A 26,730-nucleotide genomic window follows, 5' to 3' on the forward strand; every position below is an offset into this window, starting at 1 on the left:
TGTTATAATCTTGGCTTCGGGCTGGAGTCCCATCACTGATCTGGGGCAGTTGGTGGATTGGGCTCCCTATATTCATGCTAAGGGTTCGGATCTGGCCTAGTTTAGGTCTTGGCGTGCTCCGAATCATGATCGATGTTTTGCAATGTGCAACTTCACAATGTGATCTTAAGTTCTTAACTGTGTGTATGTTTTGACACCATGCATTTTTAGTGAAGTCATCGATATAAATTATCTACATTGAGTCGTGTTACTTGTGTATTTACACACCGAGTACTAAACGCTAAAGACTTTGTCACCCTCACTCATTAGCAATAGTTATTCGCCCTCACTTAATTGTTGAATCAATTTTTGGTATAGGGTATGTAAACATATGATATACTGTGAATGTTAAAAATCTATGACTTAAATATGAATAAATGGTGGTCTCACTTTATAAATAAAATGATTAGATCAAGTACTTACACGTACGTCGTGCGTAGATATATTTATCTTGATGTAAGGGGTGGGTTTAAAAAAAAAACTAGAGTACCATTAGAACGACATGCAATAACAACTAATCAAACTCATCGAAATACAAGTGGATGTTTCTAGCTTACATGATATAGTGACACATAATACACCAATTTGTGTAAGAATGTTGCTGGTGTGTATATATATATATATAATGTTGTTCTCATTTTCTTATAATTCGAGAACTTTTTAAATGTTAACGTCACCCCATTTATCATAGAGTTATTCTTTGCCGACGCGACGTCATTGTCTCCCGAAACATAGCTAATTCAAATAAATGGATAAGCACCAGGTCCATTCTCAACTTCATATATATACATCAAAATCCATTCACTCGCTCAGTAGTTCATATTCAAAATAGTTGGATCTATGTAAATCATGAAAGATGTAGTATAACTCTAATTATTGGTCGTGGTGATTATATGTTAGTCAAGCAGGAAGCTTCCATAGGATCATGGCACAAACTTTACTTACTTTCAAAATGTCGCTATTCTCGTGTCAACTACTATACGGTATATGTTGTTGATTGATTGGTATCTCAAGCAATACCTAGCTGGTGTCTTCTCCTTTAAAAAAATAATGATGCTGATTTTAGTGAAAAATATATGTATGCATGTGTATAAGGATATTATTATACTAAACCCTAGATTGAGCTGTCTGATTTGATTAATTATGTAACTAAATAAGGCAAGTTGATGAAATATATATGATCTATATAGTACATAGCACTTCTGTTTGATTCATTATATATAGTCTTTATCGAGAGTGAAGCTTCACTCTGGAATTTCAGAGTGAAGTTCCAATTTTGACACACTTTTAGGTCAAATTTTTTCACCATAAGCGATTCAATATTTAGGTATGCTATTCAATATCATTTCTACAAAGTTTCATCCAATTTGATAATGGTTTGAGCTTTTAAAATTGATATTTACACGAACGGTTCATGTTGAACCGTTTTAATTCATTCATTGATTTAATCTAATTTCAATACATTAACGATGTCCGAATTAGATGAAATTTTGTAGAGATGATCTTGAATAACATACCTAAATATTGAATCGCTTATGATGAAAAAATTTGACCGAAAAGTGTATCAAAATTGGAACTTCACTCTGAAATTTCAGAGTGAAGTTCCACTTTAGATATGGACTAATATAATCGAGTAAGAAGTTAATTATTCAAATAAAAAATCGACCAACTTAATTATCGAACAAGTATTGGAATCACGGTTGATTGAACGCCTAATTCCGGGTCGTTGATCACGAGTAGATTTGTCAAACATCAATTATAAAATAAGAACAGCCCCCACATTCAAAGCTCATTTTTTTACCATTAGCAAGAACTTGTTTCACTTTCATATCATAGCGAATTTGAACAACTGCTTTTAGAACCAAAATAAAATATCAATTTTTAGCTCCAACATGTAAAACCCAATCCAGATATTATTTGAGTTTTACCTTTTGTAGTACGAGGTTCAAATTCTTTGGACCTCCCCTTGTAAAATTTATTTATATCAAATAACACTTCCAACACCTAGTCTTTCCTAGTTGTTCTGCCTTAAAAAATATTATTTAGATTTTAGAAGAGCTATTGGAGATGATCTTATGGAATGTCTTAATTTTCTTTGTAAATCATTGGTCAAACATTGATAACGAGAAGACAGATATTCAGCTCTTCTATACCTTGCTCGATGATTCACCCATTAACGGTAAATTCATAATCTAAATTAGTGTTTATTTACAAACAACGATCATATAATTAGCACTAATTTAATCGTATATTCTGTTCAACCAGCTATGTACCAGCCGCAATAACATCAACCATCATTTTAGCTGATAAGATTAGAACATGCTCTTTCTAATGATGAATATCTTGTTAATAACTAGTTGAAGGCTTTTTTGGTTTACTTAATTTTTGATCTCATATTCATATCTCTACCATTTAGTTTGTAGATATATATAAGTAGATAATTCATGCAAAAATTTATTAAAATTGATAATCGTTAAGACATTCATAAATGCGATTTACTTATTATGAACTTGAACGGTTTGTGTTTGAGAGTTTTAGTTTGTTAATTCATTTGAGCTACTTGGATTCCTTAACGATTACATTGACTGCAAATTTGTATACCTAATCTACTTATATATACCTAATATCTAAAAGTTGAGATGAACAAATGTAATCGAAAAATAAGTCTAAATAATAATTAGTTAGACAGTCCTCGACTAGTCCTTAAAAAGATGGTTCTTATTACAATTTCTCCCTCACCTAGAGAAGGATTTAGATAAGCAAAGTACATACTATCTATTTGCACTTCAACTTAGAGAGAGAAAAAGAATCAAAGACTAAGTGCACGCCGGAAAAATATCGCACATAGTTTCAACAGAAGCATCATTAAGGTAGAAATAGTTGAGTAATCATTATTCTGATGTAAGCATATAATGCCATCATCTAATTCGATAACCCTACATACATATAATATCATACCAGAAAATCTATATGATTGTGTATATAATATAATACGAGAGGAAGAAAATTCGTAGAAACTTAGCGCCCTTCGATTTCATTGACTTTACTGCTTCGCCCAATCAAACCAAATTAAACAGCTTCCTCTCCCTTTAATTATTTTCTTCTCTCTATCTGCATCAATTTCATGTTCCATATATAACACACACACCTCTGTTCTTGGAACTCACCCCATTTCAATGACCATGGACCGATCACAACCGAGCTCCGACTCGCCGACGCGAGAGCCGAAATCTCCGGTTGTCCTCTCCATCGAGTGCCTCAAGGGTACCTCTAAATCCGACGAGTGGACCGACGACATGCTCCAGACCGGAGACATAGTCGAGGAGCTCCGTATCGGCACCTCCGTCACCGTCAAGTCACCGTTCAAAAGCGGCCGGAGCGGCATCCAGAAGATTCTTCACGCTTCCTTCAAGGCCAAGGACACGTCCATCCATGTTAGAGTCCGGCGCGGCCGAGAGGACTTCACGGAGCTGCAGGCTTGTATCGTCCCCAACGACTCTGCCGGGAAAAAGGTCTACATGCTCCGGTCCATTTCCGATCCCAACTACGCCGTTGGGTTCTGCGATCGAACCGAAGCCGACTGCTTTGAACTACAAGGTAAGAGAGGAACACGACTCAATTGATCACCAACCATTGACTTTCACGTTGACTAGTCTGTATGCATACCCTACTGTTTCTTCTGCACTCTGTTCCGGTTATATGCTCACACGTGTCCATTAAGAAATGCCCTAGTTGTCAGGTGGGCATGGTAATTATGAATTGGTGGAACCCTAGCTAGCTACCTATAGTATAATTAGTTGAAGATAGTTTTATTTTTTTTTATTTTGTTGGCCAATATTTCCCAGGAATATGTTTTGTTGTATGAATGCAATGAGACCTTTTTGGTCAATAAGTTGGATACACAGCAGCCCACATGTGACATTCATGACTTCTTTCATTTTGTTGAAAAAATGAAGATTGACCAAATTGGTGCTAGACAGCCTCATTGGAAGTTTGCAACCTTTCTTGCCTATATGATTAGATTGGTTTGGAGAATTAGAGAGTAAGCTTTCTTCATCTGCATTTGAAGGATGTCACTATATTTTCTTTGTCTTATATTGGAGGGGAAGATATATTGAATATTAGATTGATCTATCTTTTCTTTATGGGAAAATCTATGGGTTTCGATTGAGTATTATTAGTCGTACGCTGTTGCAGATGAAGTAGGATAGAACGTGAAATTAGGGGTCATCACGGGCCGGGCTAGCCATACCCTAAAATTTAGAGCTTATGGTAGAGCAAGACTGGGCTTTGACCAAGTCAATAAAATTTAGGAGCGGGTTAAGGTCACAATATGCAAGCCCTTAGCCCGCCCCAACGGCCAATTCCTGTATGGCTAATAGGCACGGCTCTCCATATAGGGCTAAAAGGGGTCAAAATGGGCTGAATTTTGCATTAGGTTTAAAAAATTGAAATAAATACATTAAAGTTATTGTTTTTCCCTCAAAATTGAGCTATATAATTATATAGATAATGTAAGACTCTTCTTTTTAATTTATAATCATATTTTACATACATATATATAATTGATTTAGCTCAAGAAATTTTAAATATAAGCCGAAAATTCTTATACTTATATATTCAATAAACTTTCACTCAAAATGAAGGGTTATTTAACAAAAAATAAATAGAAATAAAACCTATAGAATCAATAAAAAATAAAGATAAGTTGTATTGTTTATGTAATAAAAAAACATATTAAATATAAAAAATATATGTTATTATTATGGCCAAAAGGGCGGAGTTTTAGGATCGGGCCAAACTTGGTCCTAAAAGACTCTTTAAGGCCTGACTGTAGGTACGGCCGAGCTTTATTTACACAACTTTTACCCTGTCATAATTGAAAAAAGCTTGAGCCGGCCTTTTAGGGTCGGTTTTAGGGCGGGCCGGGGCCGGGGCCTTAGGGCCGGAATCCACGGGATGATGAGACCTAAATGTGGTCATGAGTGAATTGTACTGATCATTTATATAATGTGGTTCAACAAGAGTAATTGTTAGACGTCTGGAGTAGTCTGAAGGAATCTAATCCAAAATAAAGTCCCAGATCGAGTGGAGATCAATCATTTCAATAGGGTATACGTACGTACCAGTGCCATGTGATCGATGGTATGCCCGACTTCTATGGAGCAGCCCTACCATATATATATATATATACATGGCAATTAAGGATGCTCTATTAAGATTCAACAAACAACAATATAGTGCGGTAGTTTATATTCATGGTCGACTATAGGTTGGGATGGATATATAATATACTGTTGACATGTGAGCTGTGATTATGCCTCGTGAGTGTTATTTTTGTTTATATATTGCTTTGCTGGTATAACACTTGATCTATATCGATCGCTCTACAAATTAGATCGAAGAACATAACACTTCACATTGCAATGAACGGGTTAATCAAGTTAACAAATAATGTTTGCAGCTTCAAGGAACGACCGGATGGTTAGTGCACTAACCAGGACTAAGCTTCAAGATGGATATGTTGCATATCCTTGGGAAAGAAGGATGCAGGAATTGCTTCCAATTCCCTACTCTAGTGGCTTCCTTTCAGTTCTCTTCCTTCCGAAGGCTTCTGATCGGGCAGCTTCACGCTACAACGATTTGGATGACACCCTTGCTCGGGCAAATGTCTGGCTCAATGCCTCCCAGGCTTCCGGTGTCCCTGTCGTCTTTATGAACATCCAGACCGAGTCCCTTCTTACCAAGGTAACATATGTGAAAGATAAATCTACGTGATCGAGTATAATACATAGTTGACTAATTAGTTTGTGGCTTTGTTGTGTACTAGATTTCCGGAGAGACAGCTTCTTCAACTGTAAATGCAGGGTCATTATCCGATTTGGCTAATCTTGCAAGTGCAAGCTTGTATGGTTTTGAAGATTACCACGGGGTTGACATTGGTGTTGTCCGAGCTGTTCGCTTATGGTATGCTCCTCTTGGTCTAGAAATTCCAGTCGAGATCAAATTGCAAGAAGGAGACATCAAACTTGGTTTTGCCATTAGTCGAACAGAAGAGGTATCGTACACACATAAACCACATATGCATGTGACCTTTGATGTGCCTCTAAGCATTACAGGAATATAGATTTTCTTAATTCCCGAGTTCTTGTGATTGACAGGGTTTTATATACGTATCATCAGTGGCTGATGGTGATGAACATGCACCTTCAAGTCGATCAGGTCTGAGCAATTTGTACAAAGAAGCAATGAATGCATCAAGGCTGCTGGTGGTATCTAGGGTCTCAAACCAAAAGGTGCTCCCTTGGATGGTTTCCTCAACAGGAGCAGTTCGATGCTACGACACCGTTTCACTCAGCCAGAAGCTCTCACTGCACCGTCATGCCAATATTCCGGTATCCATTCACGTTTTTCACTGGGATCGAACATCAGTTGGTTCGAACACAAACCAAACAAGGAGGACCTCCCCACCAACTATGCCATTACCACTGCCGCCTGAAGTTCAATTATCTCGTCAGCCTAACGAGAATCAAGTACAACCTCTACCATTAGAACTTTCTGATGAACGATTATCAGAGAGGCTTCAGAGAGATACAGCTGGGGAGTCCTCTTTTAGATTCCATGATTTTGCAAAATCTAGCAATTGGGTATGATTATATATATGAATATATTTGGTTCTTAATTAATTTTGTGAAGTATCATTGTACGTCGTTCTTTGTTTGATTAATCATGCACATTAATTAGTCTTGCATATATCATGCATTGTTTGCATTATTGCATCGAATTGATTATAAACATATAGATTCTAGAATAAAGGATTGCTAGAACGTTATATTGACGAAACAGGATTTCAAAATGAAGCATATATGGAAGTGATCAGTCAATCATCTCTGTACGTAAGAACGTTGTGAAAGCATGTGTAATACTGTAAATCATCTTTTTCTTTCTTGTATGTTTTCATTTCTTTCAACCAAATAGTTACAAAGAGAACACTAAGAGTCCATTTGCTGGTACCTGATGTTAAACATTACACGTACAATTACACACATACGCAATTTGAGAAAACAAGGAAGACATCATTGATCAATCAATGAGTGTAGCGATTATGTGAATCTAAAAGTTCAAAAATGAAGTCATATAACCGGCCATAAACGCTAGATAACCTAGTGTGAATCGTTAAAATCAATTTACTTTCATATAGATGCACGATAATATAGTATATAAACGGCTGATTATATCATGTAGTTGCACGTTGTGCATATAAAAAATAGTTAATTTTGCCATCGGCACCCAAACTATTGTGATAAGGTCAATGTAGTACCCCAATTCTGAGCTGTACCAATGTAGTACCCAAACTTGTAATTCGCTATCAACGAATGGTCCGAGCCCAATTTCTGTTACGGTTGCAAAAAAATTTCAACATCGGTACCCAAACTCTTGTGGCAAGATCAATGTAGTACTCAAACGTTGAGTTGTACCAATGTAGTACCAAAACTCGTTTTTCTCTATCAACGAGGGGTCTGAAGCCAATTTCTATCACAACTCCATCTACTGGGTCACGTGTCATAACTTCTTGTATTTTCTCATTTTTTCTTCTTCTCATTCTCCTTCACTCTCACTCCTTCCAAATTGTATTTATGAGCTCAGATTTTGAGACAAAGCAATACTACGAGTTGTGTTTCTTCCAAACACTTCAATCACGATACTTCTCCCAGCTCGGCAGCTCCGCCTTGAGCCATAACATCGTCTCCCTCACACCCTCCACCTACGACCTTCTCTCCCTCCACTTACTACATTCGAGGCATGTAAAGCGGTGCGGTCGGCGGTCAAGAATCTCAAAGTGAAGGTCTGCGATCATGACGTGTCGATGGATCGGGGGTTCCAAGGAGAGGTGGAGGAGCTCAAAGATGGTGTTGGTAGTGAAGGAAGAGGCGGTGGGATGAGAGGAGGTGGAACTCCTCAATGCTACACTGTGGTGGTGAGGTGTCCGGAGCATAATAAGAATGAGTTGGTATTTTGTCCAATTTGTAAGTTGTTTCTTAATTCTAGATATTTACTGTAAGAGTTTCTTATTTAGGGTCTTAGAACCCACATAGAGTTATTTAGATAAATACATTTTTTATTTTGATCCATAAGACGAAACTGTGACGTAAATTGGCATTAGACCCCCTCATTGATAGCAAAAAAGAGTTTGGGTACTGCATTGACCTTGCCACAAAATTTTGGGTACCGTTGTTGAATTTTTTTGGGGTCATGTGCATGACACGTGACCGAGATAACGGAGCCGTAACGGATACTGGGCTCAGACCATTCGTTGATAGCGAATTAGAAGTTTGGGTACTCAGAGTTGGGGTACTACATTGATCTTGCCACAATAATTAGGGTACCGATGGTTAACTTTTTCTATAAAAAAATTATGCAACAAATGTCATCGGCACAAACAACAGTCTTCTTGGCCCACTGAAATATCAATCAAACAGCCCAAGGCTGGAAAGATACAAGAGCAGGCCATGGAGGCACAGCCCAACTAAACAAACCGGTCCATTGGGAGACCCGGCCACGCTTCAAAAGCGCGCGTTGATTTAATTATGGCGGGAAATCAAGCCACACCAACAACAACAAAAACGCCATCTTTTAACCCCTAAAACCCTAAATCCCCAATTCTCATTCCCATGGACAAATTCTTAATCCCTCTCAAACCCAAATCTGAAATTCCCAGAAAACCCAATTTAAGGCAATCTCTCAAATCCCATCTCATCGCTTCAATTTTTTTTCACTTCCAATTTTCAAAAATCAAGTCTTTAACTTTTTTTTTTCAGGCGAAGATGGCATCGGAGCTTGATCGAATTGACCGGAAAGCTCGAGCCCCACTACCGCCACGCCGTCTCCGGCCTACTCATGCAATCTTACTCCGAGGTTCGTCACTGTTTTCTAGATTTGATTTTGTGAATTGGGAGATGAATTCTGCAAATGTGCCTCTGGCTTTTACATAGTTTATTGCTTAATGTAGCTCAGGGCGTTTCGGCATATGTACCACATCGATGGAAACCCATGTCAAACCCATGTATGCATTGCTCCAAACCCAAGTTTTTTTTCTTTGATCAAATATTGAATCCATATTGTTTGTTTATCACTTTATCACTATATCATACTAGTTTTTTTGTAATTGTAGTTAGTATTGTTGAAGTTTACTACTTTTATGGTGTTGGTTTGGTAGGCAAATCGGGCGGTTAATGGCACGTTCCAGGCCCCGGTGACAAAGTTGGTACCTATTCTCATGTTTGTTCTTTTGTTTCATATGTTGTGGAAAATGTACCTGATGGTGATTTCTTTTTACAGGGAAGGAATCTCAGCCCTGGATTTTGACAACAAGGTAAATCCGTTCTTTATAAGTTTGATTGTTGGACTTGATTGTGTGATTGTGCATCTGTCAAAATAGTATTGTGCCCAAATTACATTAGAAATTGTTAAGGTCGAAGTTGTCCCAACTGGTTTTAGCTTTCTTAGATATATCTCTGTGTTTGAAAGAGCATGGTGTCCCTTAAAACCAGAGCTTGTATCTATTCATGTCAAGGGTTTTTAGATTCTAGGATTAGTTGAAATAATTTTCAGCAAATGGTTGTCTCCAATTTTTTAGCATTCTATTATAAAGTGCCACTGATTTTCGTGACATCTTTGATACTCACATATGTTAAGAAATTCAAGTTACTGTGCTGTTATTTGGGTGGTTTGAGATAGATAATTAACCCACCTTAACTGAGAAGTTGTTTATACTTTTTAAAAATTCTAATTTTCTGTGGTACAAATGAAATTATTGAGAGAACAGCTTCATAACACTCACTTTATTGTACTTTCTCTTCGTTTTGTTCTGTTTTTGATATCTTGTATTCTGACCTCAAGGTGTTGTCTATTTCTTGTTTGTAGGGGATATACTTGGCATCTGTGACAAAATCCGGGTGCTTAACAGTGCATGATTTTGAAATTCTTTATTGCCAGAGTACTGAACCATCCCTACGTAAGTTCCGTTTACAAAGCATCCTTTCTTTTGCCAACCCTTTGTAAAGACAGTCAGATATAACATTGTTTTGGTTTTGCTACATGTTCTAATTTTGTACAATGATGAATCCAACAGTTTGCTTAATATAGTACAACGTCCATTCACAAAAACTAAGGGTTGCAATATAATTGCTTAACACATGGATTTGTATTTGGCCAATTGTTCAATTTGTTCTTTACTTATGCAAACTAAACAGGTTATATTTTTGTTGTTTAATGAAGGAAGGAAAACAGTACCATTTTAATTGTTTTTAAAAAACTGTGCTTGTATTACCTCTAGTAGAGTGTTTAGTTACTTTTTCGTTTCTGCTAGATGCAAATCCATCTTGTGCTTATTAAAAAGTCTTTTCTATCTTCCTTGTGCCCTACATTTCTTTCTAGGCTTGGAAGAAGATGAAGCAAAACATGTGCTGCACCTTTCTGTTGCTCAACAACTGGACTTTGTCCGGTGGAATCGTGCCAACCAAGATGAGGTCTGAGTTTAATACAAGTTTTCTGTTTTTTACTGATAAAGATAATTTGATAAGGGCTGCTGACGTGTGCTTAAAGATCGAAAATTGTGAGATTTATAGATATAAAACCCAGCTGAATATCCTCCTTTTTCCAGTCATATAGCTGTAATTTATGTTCTCATGCTTAAGCATACATAATATTAATGCTATTAATCAATGGAAACTCATGATCAATGGGATTAATACCACTGTCTATGTGTTGATATTCTTGAGTGGAAAAACTTTTTTTGAGAAAAGACAAAGTAAATTCTTGTAAATTCTCTTTCTTCTAGTTTAGATTGTAGAAATTGTTAAAATCATGTTGGTTATTTCAGTGCTGTTTTCAGATTAGTTTGATTTATTTGGTTTGATTCTGATTTTATCTGATGTCTGAGACCAATATTTGTCTGTTTGGCTTAAATTAGGTTGTTTGCACATCTATGAAGAGGAATGAAGTACTTGTATTTGACATTAGTTATATATCGTCTACACCATCTGAAGTAAGTTTCTCTTCTCCTGTTATCATCAGTGTTCTTTTAGTGTTGCTATCTATTAGAATTGATGCAGTAATTACCCTCCACTGGGATACAATGGCTTTTTGAGTCTACTTTCCATTGTTGTTAAATGCTTTCTTGGGTATTTATTGTGATTATAGGAACTTGACTTCTGAGTTACACACAATTACACATGCCTGCACAAACACGAAAATCAAACATGATTTGAATGAGGGAACTCAGTTCCCAGATTTGCAGTTCTAGTCAAGTTAGAACCCTTAAAAATATCTTATCTTCTTTTGGTCCTTATTGACCAGTAAGCTGGCTACACATTAGGACAAGATGTTTGTCACATGGTAGTTATATATTTGAGTGAAATTGTATATATTGATAATTTCCCCACTTTTTGATTCAGGTTTTAAAAACAAAACCGCGTCCTGGTATCCTTGGTTCTAATTTTCAGAAAGGTCTCTCTGATATTGCCTTTACCTCTTGTGAAGACTCGAGGTTAGTGAATATAGATGAACAATTCAACTCAATTTTGATGGGAATATGAGATATGTAGAACATCTATCTGTCTCATAGAGAAATTTACTTGCCCAGTAGGCCATATATAAGACTTGAAAACCTACAGGAAGTACGAATTTGGTTGAGGTTGAGGTGATTTTTAATATCTTTTCTTTAAAACACCTCAAATGATTATGAATTGGCTTTTACAAGCAGATCAGGAATGGGTTGAAATGATGTATAAATCAACTTATATCTTTATCTGATTTAATCATAAATCTAAATATTCAATTGAATTATATTTGAATAGACTGTTCTTGGTGAGAAACATATTGATTAATGCATACATATTTGACGCTAATTCTTTCCTTCATTCGATAAATGTTAATTATTCATTGGTGTATCATTATGTTTTAATTATCTTATATTTTCCAAGACATCAAGATGTACCTTTATTTTCCATTTCAATATAACCTTTGAAAAGGTTTTGGTTATTTGCAAATAAAATGGATGCACTGTGTCTTATATGCTATTATACCTCATCAGTTTTCATTTCAAACTTTGTTTGTGACTAAAATTTTATAGCTGATGAGAATTATTGACCTTCAACTTTAAAAAAATGTTGGTACTTGTTATGTGTGATTTCTGATTTCTCCACTATTACTGTCTGTCCTTTTCAGGGTACTTGCTGCTGATACGGATGGTGTTATCCATATATGGGACAGGAGAACTAGTACGGTTCCTTATCTTGAACTTACAACAAATTCTCGCGGCAGCCTTAATAGTATCCAACTAAATGCGGAAGATCAGGTATTTATGCTTATTCCTTCTGTATCACAGTTATATTTACAATTTTTGGGAACTTAAGATGCTTCTTTGGCAAAAACCTGCTGTCCTGCTTGTTTGCTCCTGCTGTTATGAATGTAGAGTTTAATAGCAGTTTTAGGTGGTTGATGATATTCTCTTAATAGACATTGTCTGCATATAAATGGATCATAAATAAGATTGGTCATGCTTAAGAGCTATGAATGATGATTGACTCTTTTAATTTTGTGTTCTAGTTACTTGACATTTATCTCTGGGTTTGAATTTAGTAAGAATGTGTTAGAGTTGAGATATTTGGTTCACGCAGTATGGTAGTTCTTTGTATGTTAATCTGTAATGTCCAACTTCAGGCCTCAGTCAGCAAAGCGGTAGTCATTGGTTAAAACTAGTGTATTGAAGAAACTTAGGATGTTAGATCATCAACAAGCAGTGGTATGATCATGGAAACCTGCAGATATAATAGAACCGGTGGCCCTAGGGCCCCATGTGAGATTGCTCACTTATAGTTGCACAGACATTATGCAAAGTAACTACATGTACGAAGAAGAAAAGTTTCCAAGTCTCAATTAAAGCTTTGAGAAGGAAAATTATGCTTAAATAGATGGAAGTATGTCAATTTCAACAGAAACAGACTAACAGTATACAAAGTCTGGTCTAATTGTCTACAGACATTGTATAAGTTATTAGTAGTAATTCACACTATCGAGTTAAGTGTCATCTCTCACGTCCTAATTTCTCACAACATAAAAGACATACTCAGAATTTTTTAGCTTGTATAAAACTACAAAACATTTTGTGTATTTTGCCTGCTTTGATTTTTCTTTTCCTGCCTATGACTCATGAGTAAAAACATATATATGCTTCTTTTATCAGATAATTTTTGGAGCTGGAAGGCATGGGGTTATTTATGCTTGGGATCTTCGTGGTGGAAGAACATCTTCTTTCTTCAAGGGTTCTAAAGAGGCAAACTGATTTCTTATTCTGGTCACTTATCTATTGTTACTCCACACAATACTACAAAAAAATGAGAATCAACACTGAACAAATCCTAGTAGTTGGATTATTTTGACAAATATTGAATTTGACTGGTATATTATGCTCTACTTAATGTTAGTAATAACCTATGTGCTCCTGTTGTTTACACAGGGATCTCGTCCACCTCTCACCTCACTAAATTTATCTTCAATGTTGGAAAAAATAGGGCCTCTGAAGGTAATTGCAAATGTAAATTACTTGCATTCATTTTTTGCTGGAAAAGAAAAAACAGCATAGAACTTTTTTCTTTATGTATGTTGCTATGAAAGTACTTGGTAGATAAAACCATTAACACATCAGGAATGTAAAGGCAGGAATATTTCAGTCGTACAAGGCCTATTATGCATAAAAATCATGTTTTGCATACTTTTTTTAATTTCAACAGAACTATTTATTCTCATCTTTTTATATATATAGGAACAGTCAGCCATTGTTTCTAAGGAAATACACTCCATTAATCTTGATCCTGGTTGCCCACACCAATTGGCATTCCATCTTGATGACGGTTGGTAGGTCAGGGGATGAAGTTATTATTTATTTCTGAAAGTGGTCAGGAGTTGCTGAATATTTGTTTTATGTACAAGTAGATACACAGATATAGATAGGGCCAATCTGAGTGCCAAGCTCTATTCATCTTATACTTGCTTAGTAAGGAAAATGAAAGAGAATAAATCCATTTTGGAAACGGAGTTCTTATCTAAATCAAATGGAGATTTACTTTAGAAGACAAATCACATACTTGATGTGTACCAACTCTTCTAATGGCAAATCAATCAGGAAATTAAGAGATACTGATAGTTTATAATAAAAGCATGTTGAACATTAAAGAATAAGCTTGTGAAAATGATAACTGATTCCAGAGGATTAATATTGGACTTTGGCAAAGCAATTATGCTCGTACACATATCTAATCAAACTATTGCATCTCATCTCACGCAGGTCAGGTGTGCTGGATGTCCATAATCTTGAAGTTACACATATTCATTGTCCTCCACCAGCTTGGTTGTAAGTAAAGTTGAATCCTTGAATATTCTATATTAACTTGGAATTATTAGCAGCTTGGGTCTAATAGCTACTTATACTCTGTTCCTTTTGTGGGATTAGAAATGATTCTGTCGACTCAGATCTGTCATTTCTGAGAAAGCCTTCATGGCTACCTACAAACTCTGTAAGGATTCTCACTTTTAGATTCCTTTTTTCATTGTTTGATTGTACTAAAATGCATTTTGATTTTTTGCTTAATCATATGTTTGGATGAATGTTGGACCTTGTAACGTGTAGCATATAATTTGTCTATCTATACATACTTTATTTGGTAACATCAATGTTTTATATGCAGATATATGTGGTTGGATCATCAACTGACAGTGGCATTCATATTTTGGATTTCTATCCAGATTCAAGCTCTCCTAGCCATGTGGACTACGAGTAAGACACTCATTAAAACAATATAGACATTACTCTATAATTGGTTGTTTATATTATGAAACATAGACATTATATTATGAAAATCTCATGCAAATCTAGGTTATAATTTGACTTGTTTCCTTCCTGATCCTCTGACAATTATCTTAACATGTGTCTGCTTGTAAGCATGCAATTATTACTGTTATCTGTATTTACTCTAGTAAATTTGCTTAATGTTCTAGTGAGAATGCAAATCGTCTTTCTGGGGTAAAGGATCATCAAGCTATGCAAAATCGGTTTATTGATTTGTCTGAAGGAGTTACTGCATGCGCAGTTCATCCCCTCAACAGTACAATCATAGCTGGAACTAAGGTTTGAACTTCCAGAAACCTTCTTAATTGTTTATATTTTGGATCCTGAATTATCTGGGCTTATGATGCCCAAAATTTAACTCTCTCCCACAAGACCTCCTTCTCTACCCCGCCATAGTGATTCAAATAATCTTCTATTTCTTTCCATCCACAACAACCCCAAAGGATCCTAGTCTTTGTCCCTCACCAAACTATCTTTTAACAAGTCTCTTCTCTCTAATGGAGTTCTCCAGTCCAATTTGGCCTCCCTAAATAGCTTATTCCAACTTGAACTGAAGATCTCACAAACAATGTTTCAGATAAATATCATTCTCATGCAATGTCACAGATGATGAATTTTATTGGTAATGAATAAGGCCTCAAATTCTATCTCTTTGATTGCTGCAGCATTCATCTTTGCTCATGGTTTCCCAAACGCACAAGTCATGTTAAGGGGATCAGGTGAAGCCTGCAATTACTTCTGCAGAGAAGCTATATACGCCTACACAGTATGAAGAACTTAGTACTCTGTTCAACTGGTTTGATCAAATGAGTACATAAGCCTTGGAGCCAATTTATCTCATCCACTCTTGAGGGCACTGAAGGTCCATTATTAACTGATAGTTAATGTGTTTTTCTAATGGAAATTAGGTTTTGTCCGCAGAAAGATTAGAGGGTTCCAAACTTCTAATTGTTAGATCAATAATCTGTGGTCCCACATTGTATGGGATTTTTGCGGTGCTGTCTTAGACAGTTACCCTTAGGTATATACTTCAATTGGGTACTCTGAGATTAGAGGAACATTGTAATTGTACATTTCTAGAAAAATTTCAAAATCTTGTGTCAAACCTCTTTCTACTTATCAGCTCAATATATGCATCAACATCTTCCTTTTATACATTTATCAGTAATTTGATAATTATGAGATGGAGTTGTAAGATAAGAGCAAGATTGTTGAATTTAAGTTTTGTAATGGAGTGTGGTACACTTCCGGACCTTTGTTTACTACAAAATGAATGAGAAAATTGGTGAACTTGTAAATGATGGAAGGTGAATGGTGGGATTGTTCAAGTCCTTCAGTATGCGTGCTCTAAAATGCAGCTATAAGATTGGTTGTCCATACCCTATAATTATAACTATTTCAATAACACTGAAATAGTTATAATTATCAAAGTATCGAGTAAAAAAAGCGAACCTCGCACGGTCGCACCTGTATCCATGTCGATCAGATAGTCCTCCTTATCCTTGTACAATCATTATGAAATTTGAGTGTTTAAATTCTTAAATTATTTTATCTATACCTGAGAGCCAATAGTCATGTTACTGTATTTATTGTTGTGTAAATTCAGAAGTTTAAACAAGTTGGCTGAATCTAACTTTTTTAGAACTTGAAAGGCATAGGAAGGGTTCTCTAACTTATTGTGCGGAGACCTTTCAAGGGCATATTCAGTTATCATTTTGGGTGTTCCTAGAGGCATATGCAATCCTCGTCTGCATAGCAAGGATTGCATAGCTGAGAATGACTAGCATCAAAACTTTTTGTTTTGAACAATTTACCTTCTCTGAATTATTCTTTTGGACTAGAATTTGATGTAATTGAACCATCGCGCGCTTCACTTCCAGGTTCCAAGATATAAAGTTATACTTCATCAGAAGAGATGTGTCACCCTGCAAGCTGCAACAGCAAGAAGTGAGGAATTGCTGATATGAGTGATATCTATGGTGGCATATTCTATCTGTTCATTGTTTACAAGTCTGAGATTTCAAGACATGAGGTGAGATCCGAAAATGGTGTTCTCTAGTAATTTAGTACCCAAAAAAAAAAACCTATAAATAATGTAGTACTAAACTACTCACTCATTCAAATTCAAAAGCCTTGATAATTGTTTGTGCACCAATAATCAATTGCAGTGGAGACCGAAGAGAGTTCAAATCATTTAAAAAGTTATGAACCTAGAAGTTTTGAAGTATATAGTACATATATAACTAATTAGCTGTCTTTTAATTAACTCAGTACATGTGTTAACGTACAAATGAGTACAATCGTACATGTAACGAGCTCTAATTTTGGTAATCTATTGAAGTGATAAGCATGTGTGGAGTCTTCTGAGTGTGTGATTTTATTGATCTGCAAAGCAGCTTAATCATTTGCACCATGGTTTACTAATATATAGTTTATAAAAATCAAGGTTCTAAAAAGCGGTAGGCGGTATGCAGGCGGACAACCACCTCCTAGCGCCTAGACGGTTAGGCGGCCTCCTAGGCGGTTTTGAATTATTAAATATTTATTTATTTTTATACATATATTTAAACTATTTTAATGATTAAAAATATATAATGATGTTTAATATTAATTTTAAAAATACTTAAAATAGTCTAAATTCACATAACTTAAGTAGAAAGTCCATAAAAATATTTGAAGAAAAGATAAATAATGAAACAAATGAATAATACTAAATCTCAATTTATTTCTCTCCAAATTATTTCCTAACTCATTCAGTATCGGACTCAAACTTAATATTCACATTTCTTTCCTCTTCTTCTGTTGATGAGATTCAGTTTTCAGAAAATAGACAAAGAGTGAGAGTTGCGGTCTTTTTTAGTTTTTTTTTTTAATGTCAAATGATGGTTGACCGACTAGGATTGAATAGAGCCAATTAGACCGCCTAGGACTGAATAGGGCCTCCTAGACCGCCTAGGACTGAATATGGCCGCCTAGGACCGCCTAGAACCGCCAAGGACCGCATAGGCGGCCGCCTAGACCATTTTTTTAGAACATTGATAAAAATAAAAAAATTGGGCAAGTTTTGGTGCCTGAGGCGGCCGCTACTGCAGCCTCACCTCAGGTCCTGGCTTGATTGTTTACGATAGGCCGCCAACTTAAATTATTATTGATGTACTATATATATATTGTAATTTAGCATTTTTCTTTCTTGAAATAAACTTGAGGCTGCTGTCTTAATGATAAATAATCACTGAACAAACTTGGTTCATGTGATTGGATTGGTTTATGTGATCTAGCTTATTCCCATTGTTAGAAGATTCATGATAAACTTTTGCATTTAAGCCTTAATCCTTGTTCTCTTTCCATGTCGATGTTAAAGACTTCCATCCAACTCATCCTTTTTTCTGAGTCTGACAGTATAAACCTCTTTTGTTTCCTGCCCTCCAAATCAGTTGCAACCAAGAAGGAAACTTCACCCGTCCGTGAATGGAAAAACGTGTAAGCACAACATCAAAGTTTACAGAGTTCCTTTACTGCAGATGAACGTTCATTAGGAAGGTTATCTATACTCAACCCAACTCACCATAAAATTCTTTGATGCTTGCCCTCCTTTCATAAAATGGCATGGTGGTCTTTTCATCCAGATAAGTCTGGCATCCAGACACATGTAATAAATTATTGGCCTGCGACAAGGTATTGAAGTTGTGTTTCAATGGTGGACTTACAAACAAGTTTCATAGAACACGTACCCAAAGTTGCCAAGGGAGCAGAATTGAAGCATCAGTCCGAATCTTTAAGCCATGCTAATAATTCAGGATCTCCTATAGCCTTCGACAATAAAGCAGCAATCCTCATAGTTGTTGCATCTCCAGAGAAGCCCTTCTTACGCATTTCTTTCATTAGTACCGTAGCCTTTGAGATCTCATTGTTATTTAAAACCCCAGATAATTGTGTTGTAGGCACAACCATTTGGCAAACAGCCTTTCTCCTCCATTTCGGATAACAATTTCTCAGCTTCAACTAACAGGCCTCCTTTACAAAACTTCAAAATCATTATATTATATGTCCACACATCAGGTTGAATATGCTTTGATGGCAAACTAGAGAAGACATGCATTGCATAATCCATTTTCCCAGCTTTGCACAAACCTTCGATGATAGTATTGTAGCCCTACGATATTTAGCTCCAACTTGTTGACTTCCATCTCTCTGATCAATTCTAGTGCTGTAGAAAGTTGTTGATTGTTACACAACCCATTAAGTATCATACAGTAAGTTTGAACATCTGGAAGTTGGCCACGAACTCGCATTTCAGAGAATACCTTTTCTGCATATCTCGGATTCTCCCTGCTTTGTAGGAACCATCAATAAGAGTGTTAAAAGTGACAGTGTTTGGAACAAGCTCCCAACAGGTCATTTCCTGGAAAATTTTGTGAGCCTGATCGACCTCTTCACTCTGGCAATATCCTTTTATCAATTTACTGCAACTATGAACATCGACCATAGAGCCCTTGCTAATCATTAGATCGAAAACTTGTCTCGCCTGATCCATTTCTCCTTGCAGACAGTAACCGTTCATAAGCGAGCTGTATGTAATCATGTCAGATTGAATTCCTCTTTGATTCATCACGTCAAGCACAGTTTTGGCTTCCTCAACCTTCCCTTCCTTAGAGAGTGTATCAACCAAGACAGTGAAGGTGTAGATATCTGGGGAGATACCTTGGCTTACCATGTAATTCAGCAAACTTGTACCTTGATTCCAGCGGCCTAAGTCGCAAACCATCGTGAATTAAAGAGTTGTAAGTAACAACATTTGGATCAAGACCTCTTCTCCTCATTTCTGAGAATAGTTTCAACGGGTCATCAATGAGTAGTACCCATTTTCATGTTCTTCTCCTCTGTGGAAAAACCAACAAGTTGTATTATGTAGATACATGCAAATCAGAGTTGTTTTCTAATGACAGAATATATCCTTGCAAAGTTCCAATTAAACAAAAACAGTTGTTGAGAAGGAATATGGTCCTCATATCAATATCATATATTGCACTTATCAAGTATTAAAAAGCATATTTCAATCTGTGAGGGTGAACTGGGTACTTCAATTTGTGAGGTGTTAGCATAAAGATCGAACACCTCTTATGATCTTGTAGTCTCAAAGTATTTTCTTTTTCTTATTGCAGGAAAGAAATGCATTAGATCAGACATAAGTATTAAATAAATAAGATCATAGCTTGAATTGCTTTGTATAAATATATAAGATGAGCTTCTTCTTTCCTTGAATGATTTATCCTGTTATGATATTGTTAAGAACTTGAGTTCAGAAATATATTGATCTCCAATTTGGTAATCCTACAAAGCCCCTGCACTTTCCAAAACAGTTTACCAAACACCTCAGTTGATTCATCTCGCAACAGTTTTAAAAGCAATTCTGCTCACAACAGTTTCAAAAATTTGTACCCAGAAAATAAAAAATCTTCAGGTGTGGAAGATCATGTAACAGTCATAAATATACTCGAAAGGGACATGATATTGACCGTTGATAAACTTCATAGAACTACTAACAAGGAGCGAAAACACTCTGAGTCTGTTCCAGGGAACAATCTGTAGGAGACAATGAGGAGCAGAACAGTACCAACTCTCAGTTTCTGGAGTACAAATTGAAACAAAAGCACCCTACAACATTTGAGATGGACAGACTACATAGGGTTGTGACAATCTTCTTGACACCTAAACCAAAACTACTAGCATATTCATTTGTCTACAAAAAGTAAACCAGTAATCAAATGGACTCAAAAGGAACATCTTCATGAGGACGACCTAACAAATTTTTGCTGGAGTGCGGCGAGAAACTGCACCATATTCAGGTTTTGTGTATTTTCTGTATATAGCTTTGAGATCACCTTCTCCAGCCTTTGAGTGAAAGCCAACCAACACCTTGGCACATTCCCTGTTGTATGAAAAACAACACATGTCAAATCATCAAGTATATCCGGCAGTTAATTCAATTATCACTGTGTCTCTATCACTATATGTTTTGCTGTAACTGAGCACACTTATATCACCTTAGCTCTTCTTTGCAGTAACCAGTATGGTGTTTCAAAGTCTCAGTCCAGAAAGGCATCTTGTTGAGGGTACAACGGGCAGCATAGACTGCTGCAGCAGCTATCATGGACGGGGAGTGCCGGATGGTTATTTGATAATCCAAAACTCCAAGTTCAGCTAAATAGAACACCATATTCTTCATCTGCATTAGAAAGGTAAACAAAACACGTTTATATTCATTGCTTCACTTTTTTATATTGAATAAGTACCAAAGAAACAGTTTAAATATTAATGTATGTTATGTTTTCTAAAAAAACCATAGCACATCAAGTACCTCATCATCAGGTGAAATGGAAGCTTTGATGTATCTAGCAAGAAATACATAAGGTGTTGGAACCGTCAAATACCACTCCAACTTCTGCAAGATTGCTTTCTCCATTGCACGAATCTGACAGCCAGTATATGCATAGTCTGATAAGCACACAAAATCATTGACCTGCATAATCAAACCCATTTCAGATAAATAGTATTAGAAATCAATACTGCCTGGATTAAAACAAGGGTAGAACAATACCTCTGGAGCCCAAACTTCCTCATACTTCGATGCTATCACTGTAGAACTGATGCCAACTAGCTGAAGCTCCCTCCTAGTTACCATCTTCCTTGAAAGGAATCGGTCAATTATGTTCACAGTAAGGTAGAAGGTTTCAGGCATCAATTCAAATTTCCTGTGGACATCTACCAACCAGTCTATAAGGATAGACCTCATCTTCGAATTGATATCTGGCTGTGTGCCCAAGTAATCTCCAACTCGGCAGTCATCCTGCATAAGTGATTTCATGCTTAAGTTTAACGGGAGAAGCGGCAAATGTTGGTGAGGCAAAGGGGATAAGATTTTACCTCTTCAAGTTTGTAGAACTTGTATAGTTCATCAACATATTCTACAACTGCTAGTTCATCATTGACATCAGCTCTATCAAAATCCAAGATCTGCTCTTTTTGTTTGTTAGTGTCTCCACCAGCCATAGCCTGCAATAAACAACTGTTCAATACCCAACAGAGAAACAGAAGCAATACTGTGGAAATATGTGTTTAGAATTCACTAAAAATAAACTCTAAGCTCACCTTGCTTCGAGCTGTTAGTATCGAAGTGAGAGTCTTGACTTCTTTCCTTGAACATTGTACCGGCTTGCCGCTATTGACCGGCTTCTCATTTTCTTCACCAGAACTAATCACAACCACATCTTCATCAGTTTTATTCGTGGTGACCTTCTTTGCTGGGGCACCACTTATATTCTTAGCTTCCTTGTTGTCAACACCAGGCACTAGTACTGGGTTCTGCAAGTTCACAGAGTCAAATGCGATATACTATTATAATTAATCAACTTTAAATTTGAAAGAACATAAAATTCATTGCAGAAATAAGTATTGAAAAGCAATTGTTAAGGTTCATTACCCCATTGTTCTTCTGTGCATTTGCCAACAGTTGGGCATGGAAACTCCTTGTGATGCGGCGAGTAACCTGAACCCCGGGTTTCCCTTCAATTTCAACCTGACCTTCCCCTAAGTTGGTCCTGTCTTCAAGAGCTACTCGCTGGTTCCTTCTTGGTGCTTCTCCATGGACTTTACCATTACCTTGAAGTAAGACAAGCAAGAGTAAACACATCAATTTCGATTTTCTATAAGACCCAAATACATGTAATCTGAAGAAATTAAGACATCTTACAGTACTTGGGAAAACGTAGTTGGCTGTATTCACAGAAATAATCATGATAGTCCTAGAGAATGGGTTTTAGTCTTCAAATGAAAGGGGTTTTAGTACTGATAACTAAAAAACCCATAAACCCAATCATCTAAATTTACGAATACAAAAGGCATATCATAAGGATTGAATCAATAAAACAATATAAAGAAACGTTCTCGTTCTTGTGCATGTAAAACCCTAACCAACCCATAATCAGGGAAAGAAGACAAAACCCAATAAAAGCTAAAATTAAAGCTAAAACAAAGCACAAACACCCATCAATTCTCAAAATTCATTCTTCTATTCATACAGAACCCACCAAGAACTGCATCACATCATCCCCAAACCCATTAGTCCAAACATGATAGAAATGCCAATTACTTCAAGAAATCCACACAAAACCTCAAATTGAACAAATTTTACTGCACATCTGAATTAAAATCACAAAACCCACAAAGAATATGGAACCAGAAACGAGAAAAATTACTTGGATGAGATTGAAATCGATGAATACCTCTGGGTTGTAGAGGAGCAACAGCTCTGGTGTCCATGGCCAAATCTTGATGAATAGGAGTGAGATCTCCTTCTGGGTTTTGACTTCAAGTCTTGGGTCGTCCAAAGTTTCTTGCTTTTTCGATCCCTCTGTTCTTGATCTCTTTGATTTCTCTGTGATTGTGTTCCTCAGGAGAATAGGGGGTTTGTGTTTATATTTGAAGCTCGAGAGCCGACGGAGCTACAACGGTCAAATCTTTTTGCATTTGAAATATGAACCGCTGGATTTGAGCAGCGGCTGTGGTTTAAAGTTGTGGTGTAATAAGATTTCCTTATTTGTATTTCAGACCAATACAACTCACCATGTTCTTTACTACGAACATACATGATACATGTATATGCCACATTATTAAAATGGCAATAAAGGAAACATGAAAGTGTTTGCATATTCAAACTTTGAAATGTGTTTGGTCGTACAAGTGGACAATCAAACATTTAAATGTGTATAAGTCAAAAATTTACTATACTTTGTCTTGAAAATCCGAAAAAAGATTATGTAATGTAAAAGGAATTATAAATATGATTCATGTCAGACGGAGAATATTGCGTCCAAATCAATCATAAAATTAAAGCATTGTATAACGGCCTATGAATGACAAACACAATTTGGTCTAACAAATTGACACTATTGAAAGTGGAATGTTCCTAGCTCCCCAAATAGGTAACTCACACCCACTATCACAATCATCGTTCTTCAACTTTTGGCCATGGCCGCTTGGCACATGTTGGCGCTTTACTGTGCGAAATTACTAGATACACGATGTTGACACAATAACAACTCCTTCGATCAAGACACTTCCACACTGTGGAGCCATTTAGTTCTTTAATTGGTTAGGCTATTGAGGTTATATATGGTCAGTTGCGGTTATAAGTCTCTTAAGTGTTATGCACCTCAAGGTTGAACCAGAATCAAAATTTTCAATATTGTGTAGGACAATATGATATTTTACATATTAAAATGATAAACTTATGATCAATGAGTAATGAATTTTCGGTATACAGTATCTCACTAAATCCAATTTTCTTCAAATGGGAAACAAATATAAAATTTCTTCCAATACTAAAAGAAAAAGGGAATGCAGAGGAGAAAGGAAAGGGTGCCAAGCCCTTTTCTCTGGGCTGCTGGCCCTTCCTATTTAATTTTAGGCCCAAGTCAACTCTCTCTTCTTCGACAGACGAACCGGAAGCCTCGCGTTTTCTCTCTCCGCTCCACCGCTTCAGTCAACCACCGTCGTCGTCCGTCGGCTTTTTGAAGTTTCCGACGCAGCGGTGGTGTCCAATGGGTGCTGAGAGCAAATTTACTTTAGCCTCAGATAAAAAACTTTAAAATTTTAAACCGAGGGTGAGTAGCCAGCTGTATAATGTTGCATGCCGAATACAGGGGTTTTACTAATCCGATAAGGAATAGGAAACACTAATTCAGAGCTTATAAACAGAAGCACCGTGCGAAGTGGAGAAGTCACATTTGGAAAGCAGAGTGTGAATTAGAAACCAAGAATGGGGAGGAGAAAGAGTAGCAGTAGAGCCAAGCCTATGAAGAGGCGAGCGGAGAAGCTTGAGACTGTTCGCTTGCTCTTTCTGCAACTAAGGCAGAAACGCCAAGTGTGAGATTTTCAAGCTCAAGGAGAAATGGTACGGAAGTGCCGTGTGCTGTGTTTGTCAAGAGGCTTTTCATACTAAAGCCAACCCTCTCACTGAACCATTGACATTTACAGTGAATGGATCGACGAATGCGAGCGGGTCAACAAGGATCTGATCGATGTGAATTAGGGATAGTATTGTCGATCAATACTAGCTATAAATAAAGAAAACTAGCTAAATCTGGTTTAGTTGATGTAAGATGTGCAAGACTAGCTATAAATAAAGAAAACTAAATTAAAAATATGAATTCATAGCTTATCGTTTCGAATTAGCTCGGTTAAGCACCATAATTCAAGCTCCTGCTCTCTCTTGCATCACCAACACATTCACCATTCCACCACATAAATCTGACGAAGCGAGCAAATCGCCAATCACTCTTAGCTCCGGATAGTGCCATAAGCCTGCCATTTCTTATTAACTTGCTGGAGATGCTCATAATCTCCAGTTCTCCACCAGGTCATCAGTGTTGGGAAGCTCATGAAATTTAAAGAGGTCTTTCTCTAATGAGGCTTTAACACAACTTTGGGGAACAAAAAAGTAATTTGGAGGGCATGAGTAATTAATCTCATCATGTCTACATAATGTCACGTCCCGTTTTCGGGAGTGTTTATCGTGAGCGTTGTTGGTTATATGAGTTTCATACATATGTGGGATTGCTCCAAGATCAGAAGTGTGTGAGATATATGGTTGCTCCTTCATAAGGGGTTCAGGCATGCCGACCCGGTTAAGTTTGAGGAGCTTGTCGCTAGTCGGGACTTAACGTCGAAGGGAGTAGGCCGCCCTACACATTGGTCGGGGTCTGGAGCCGATCCCCTGATGAGCTCAAGGTAGGGCGAAACCAGTGCATTGCCCCATTGGATAAGGCTGGCTCCACGGGGATGGAGCGCTGCATGGATCAAGTGTGGCAGCCGAATGGCTAGGTCTGTGGCAAGTGGTATCATAGCCGCTTCGACATCACTGTCGTTGTGTCGCCAAGCTCTCACACGTGTCGCCGTGTCCCCAGGATACAGGGGGCTCCGCGGGGGAGTCGAGTAGGCAAGGTGCCTCCAGGGGTAGGACCGGACGAGGATCCATGGAAAAATTTAGGACGAGAGATCCGGCGCGAAGCATTGTTGGACGATCTTTGGGAACTCCTCTCGTCGCTCAGGCATCGCGGGCGTACGAGGGTTACGCATGCCGCAGTAGGGATGCTGTGTATGAGGACGTACACCAAGTTTGGTGGGGGAGGATGTCACGTCTCGTTTTCGGGAGTGTTTATCGTGGGCGTCGCTGGTTATATGAGCTTCATACATATGTGAGATTGCTCCAAAATCAGAAGTGTGGGAGATATATGGCTGCTCGTTCCTAGGGGTTCAGGTAGGCCGACCTGGTTAAGTTTGGAGAACTTGTCGCTAATCAGAGATTTAACGTCGAAGAAGAAAGTATGCCGCCCTACACACTGGTCGGGATTTGGAGCCGATCCCATGAGTCTAAGACAGGGTGAAACCAGTGCATTGCCTCATTTGATAAGACTGGCTCCATGAGGATGGAGCGCTGATAGAGCGTTGGTTAAAACGTCTATAATAAACCCTGTAAAACATCATCGTTAGTATAGAATAAGCAGGGATCGTTCTTTCCGGGGAATTGAAGGGAACTCTAAACTTTTAGTGTTAACAAATAATGGGGGGTTTGAGATTGATTATTAACTACAAAAATAAAACCTAAATTACTATTTACATGATCGACTTCTCTTTAACAAACTTAAACCAAATTTACCATTACACCACATAATTACAAGTTCGAACCTATCATGCATTCTAATTCAACCAATTACATACTTTTT

The 26,730-nt window shown here is 37.1% G+C and overlaps 4 protein-coding genes across 4 annotated transcripts; 2 read left to right on the top strand and 2 right to left on the bottom strand.

The window, feature by feature from the left end:
* The first annotated feature begins 2,943 nt into the window (after nucleotides 1–2,943).
* On the top strand, nucleotides 2,944–6,745 carry LOC126789430 (uncharacterized). The gene is made up of 4 exons (XM_050515581.1): nucleotides 2,944–3,636; nucleotides 5,504–5,787; nucleotides 5,870–6,097; nucleotides 6,201–6,745. The coding sequence occupies exons 1-4, from the start codon at nucleotides 3,216–3,218 to the stop codon at nucleotides 6,690–6,692; spliced, it is 1,425 nt and encodes a 474-aa protein (XP_050371538.1). The 5' UTR covers nucleotides 2,944–3,215; the 3' UTR covers nucleotides 6,693–6,745.
* A 1,982-nt stretch (nucleotides 6,746–8,727) lies between these two features.
* Nucleotides 8,728–15,827, top strand: LOC126789434 (uncharacterized). Its single transcript, XM_050515590.1, has 18 exons — nucleotides 8,728–8,773; nucleotides 8,859–8,955; nucleotides 9,050–9,103; nucleotides 9,257–9,300; nucleotides 9,379–9,412; nucleotides 9,964–10,054; nucleotides 10,477–10,568; nucleotides 11,012–11,086; nucleotides 11,496–11,587; nucleotides 12,268–12,397; nucleotides 13,286–13,375; nucleotides 13,559–13,624; nucleotides 13,865–13,956; nucleotides 14,387–14,452; nucleotides 14,552–14,615; nucleotides 14,787–14,875; nucleotides 15,097–15,226; nucleotides 15,613–15,827. Exons 2-18 carry the CDS (start codon nucleotides 8,938–8,940, stop codon nucleotides 15,655–15,657), a joined length of 1,272 nt encoding a protein of 423 aa, XP_050371547.1. The 5' UTR covers nucleotides 8,728–8,773; nucleotides 8,859–8,937; the 3' UTR covers nucleotides 15,658–15,827.
* Nucleotides 15,828–18,709: 2,882 nt separating this feature from the next.
* Nucleotides 18,710–19,661, bottom strand: LOC126787552 (pentatricopeptide repeat-containing protein At1g62720-like). Its single transcript, XM_050513413.1, has 3 exons — nucleotides 19,252–19,661; nucleotides 19,079–19,154; nucleotides 18,710–18,949 (listed from the first exon to the last, which is right to left on the bottom strand). Exons 1-3 carry the CDS (start codon nucleotides 19,659–19,661, stop codon nucleotides 18,710–18,712), a joined length of 726 nt encoding a protein of 241 aa, XP_050369370.1.
* An 817-nt stretch (nucleotides 19,662–20,478) lies between these two features.
* LOC126789433 (G2/mitotic-specific cyclin S13-7-like) lies at nucleotides 20,479–23,378 on the bottom strand. Its single transcript, XM_050515589.1, has 8 exons — nucleotides 23,230–23,378; nucleotides 22,428–22,606; nucleotides 22,097–22,309; nucleotides 21,872–22,000; nucleotides 21,546–21,794; nucleotides 21,306–21,467; nucleotides 20,992–21,173; nucleotides 20,479–20,876 (listed from the first exon to the last, which is right to left on the bottom strand). The coding sequence occupies exons 1-8, from the start codon at nucleotides 23,264–23,266 to the stop codon at nucleotides 20,747–20,749; spliced, it is 1,281 nt and encodes a 426-aa protein (XP_050371546.1). The 5' UTR covers nucleotides 23,267–23,378; the 3' UTR covers nucleotides 20,479–20,746.
* Nucleotides 23,379–26,730: the final 3,352 nt, after the last annotated feature.

The sequence above is a fragment of the Argentina anserina genome, chromosome 3 (assembly GCF_933775445.1).
Source record: "Argentina anserina chromosome 3, drPotAnse1.1, whole genome shotgun sequence".
NCBI classification, from domain to species: domain Eukaryota; kingdom Viridiplantae; phylum Streptophyta; class Magnoliopsida; order Rosales; family Rosaceae; genus Argentina; species Argentina anserina.

Excerpts from the sequence above, each read along its gene's own strand:
- LOC126789430 (XM_050515581.1), top strand. The coding sequence starts at position 3,216 with ATGACCATGGACCGATCACAACCGAGCTCCGACTCGCCGACGCGAGAG. Across the intron at positions 5,788-5,869 it reads CCGAGTCCCTTCTTACCAAG|ATTTCCGGAGAGACAGCTTC; the intron begins GTAACATATGTG and ends GTTGTGTACTAG. Across the intron at positions 6,098-6,200 it reads CCATTAGTCGAACAGAAGAG|GGTTTTATATACGTATCATC; the intron begins GTATCGTACACA and ends TGTGATTGACAG.
- LOC126789434 (XM_050515590.1), top strand. Across the intron at positions 13,376-13,558 it reads TCTTCAAGGGTTCTAAAGAG|GGATCTCGTCCACCTCTCAC; the intron begins GCAAACTGATTT and ends TTGTTTACACAG. Across the intron at positions 14,616-14,786 it reads CATGGCTACCTACAAACTCT|ATATATGTGGTTGGATCATC; the intron begins GTAAGGATTCTC and ends TTTTATATGCAG.
- LOC126787552 (XM_050513413.1), bottom strand. The coding sequence starts at position 19,661 with ATGGTAAGCCAAGGTATCTCCCCAGATATCTACACCTTCACTGTCTTG. Across the intron at positions 19,155-19,251 it reads ATCCGAGATATGCAGAAAAG|CACTAGAATTGATCAGAGAG; the intron begins GTATTCTCTGAA and ends AACTTTCTACAG. Across the intron at positions 18,950-19,078 it reads CTACAATACTATCATCGAAG|TTGAAGCTGAGAAATTGTTA; the intron begins GTTTGTGCAAAG and ends GAGGCCTGTTAG.
- LOC126789433 (XM_050515589.1), bottom strand. The coding sequence starts at position 23,266 with ATGGACACCAGAGCTGTTGCTCCTCTACAACCCAGAG. Across the intron at positions 21,468-21,545 it reads AGGAAGTTTGGGCTCCAGAG|GTCAATGATTTTGTGTGCTT; the intron begins GTATTGTTCTAC and ends TTGATTATGCAG. Across the intron at positions 21,174-21,305 it reads CCATTTCACCTGATGATGAG|ATGAAGAATATGGTGTTCTA; the intron begins GTACTTGATGTG and ends TTTCTAATGCAG.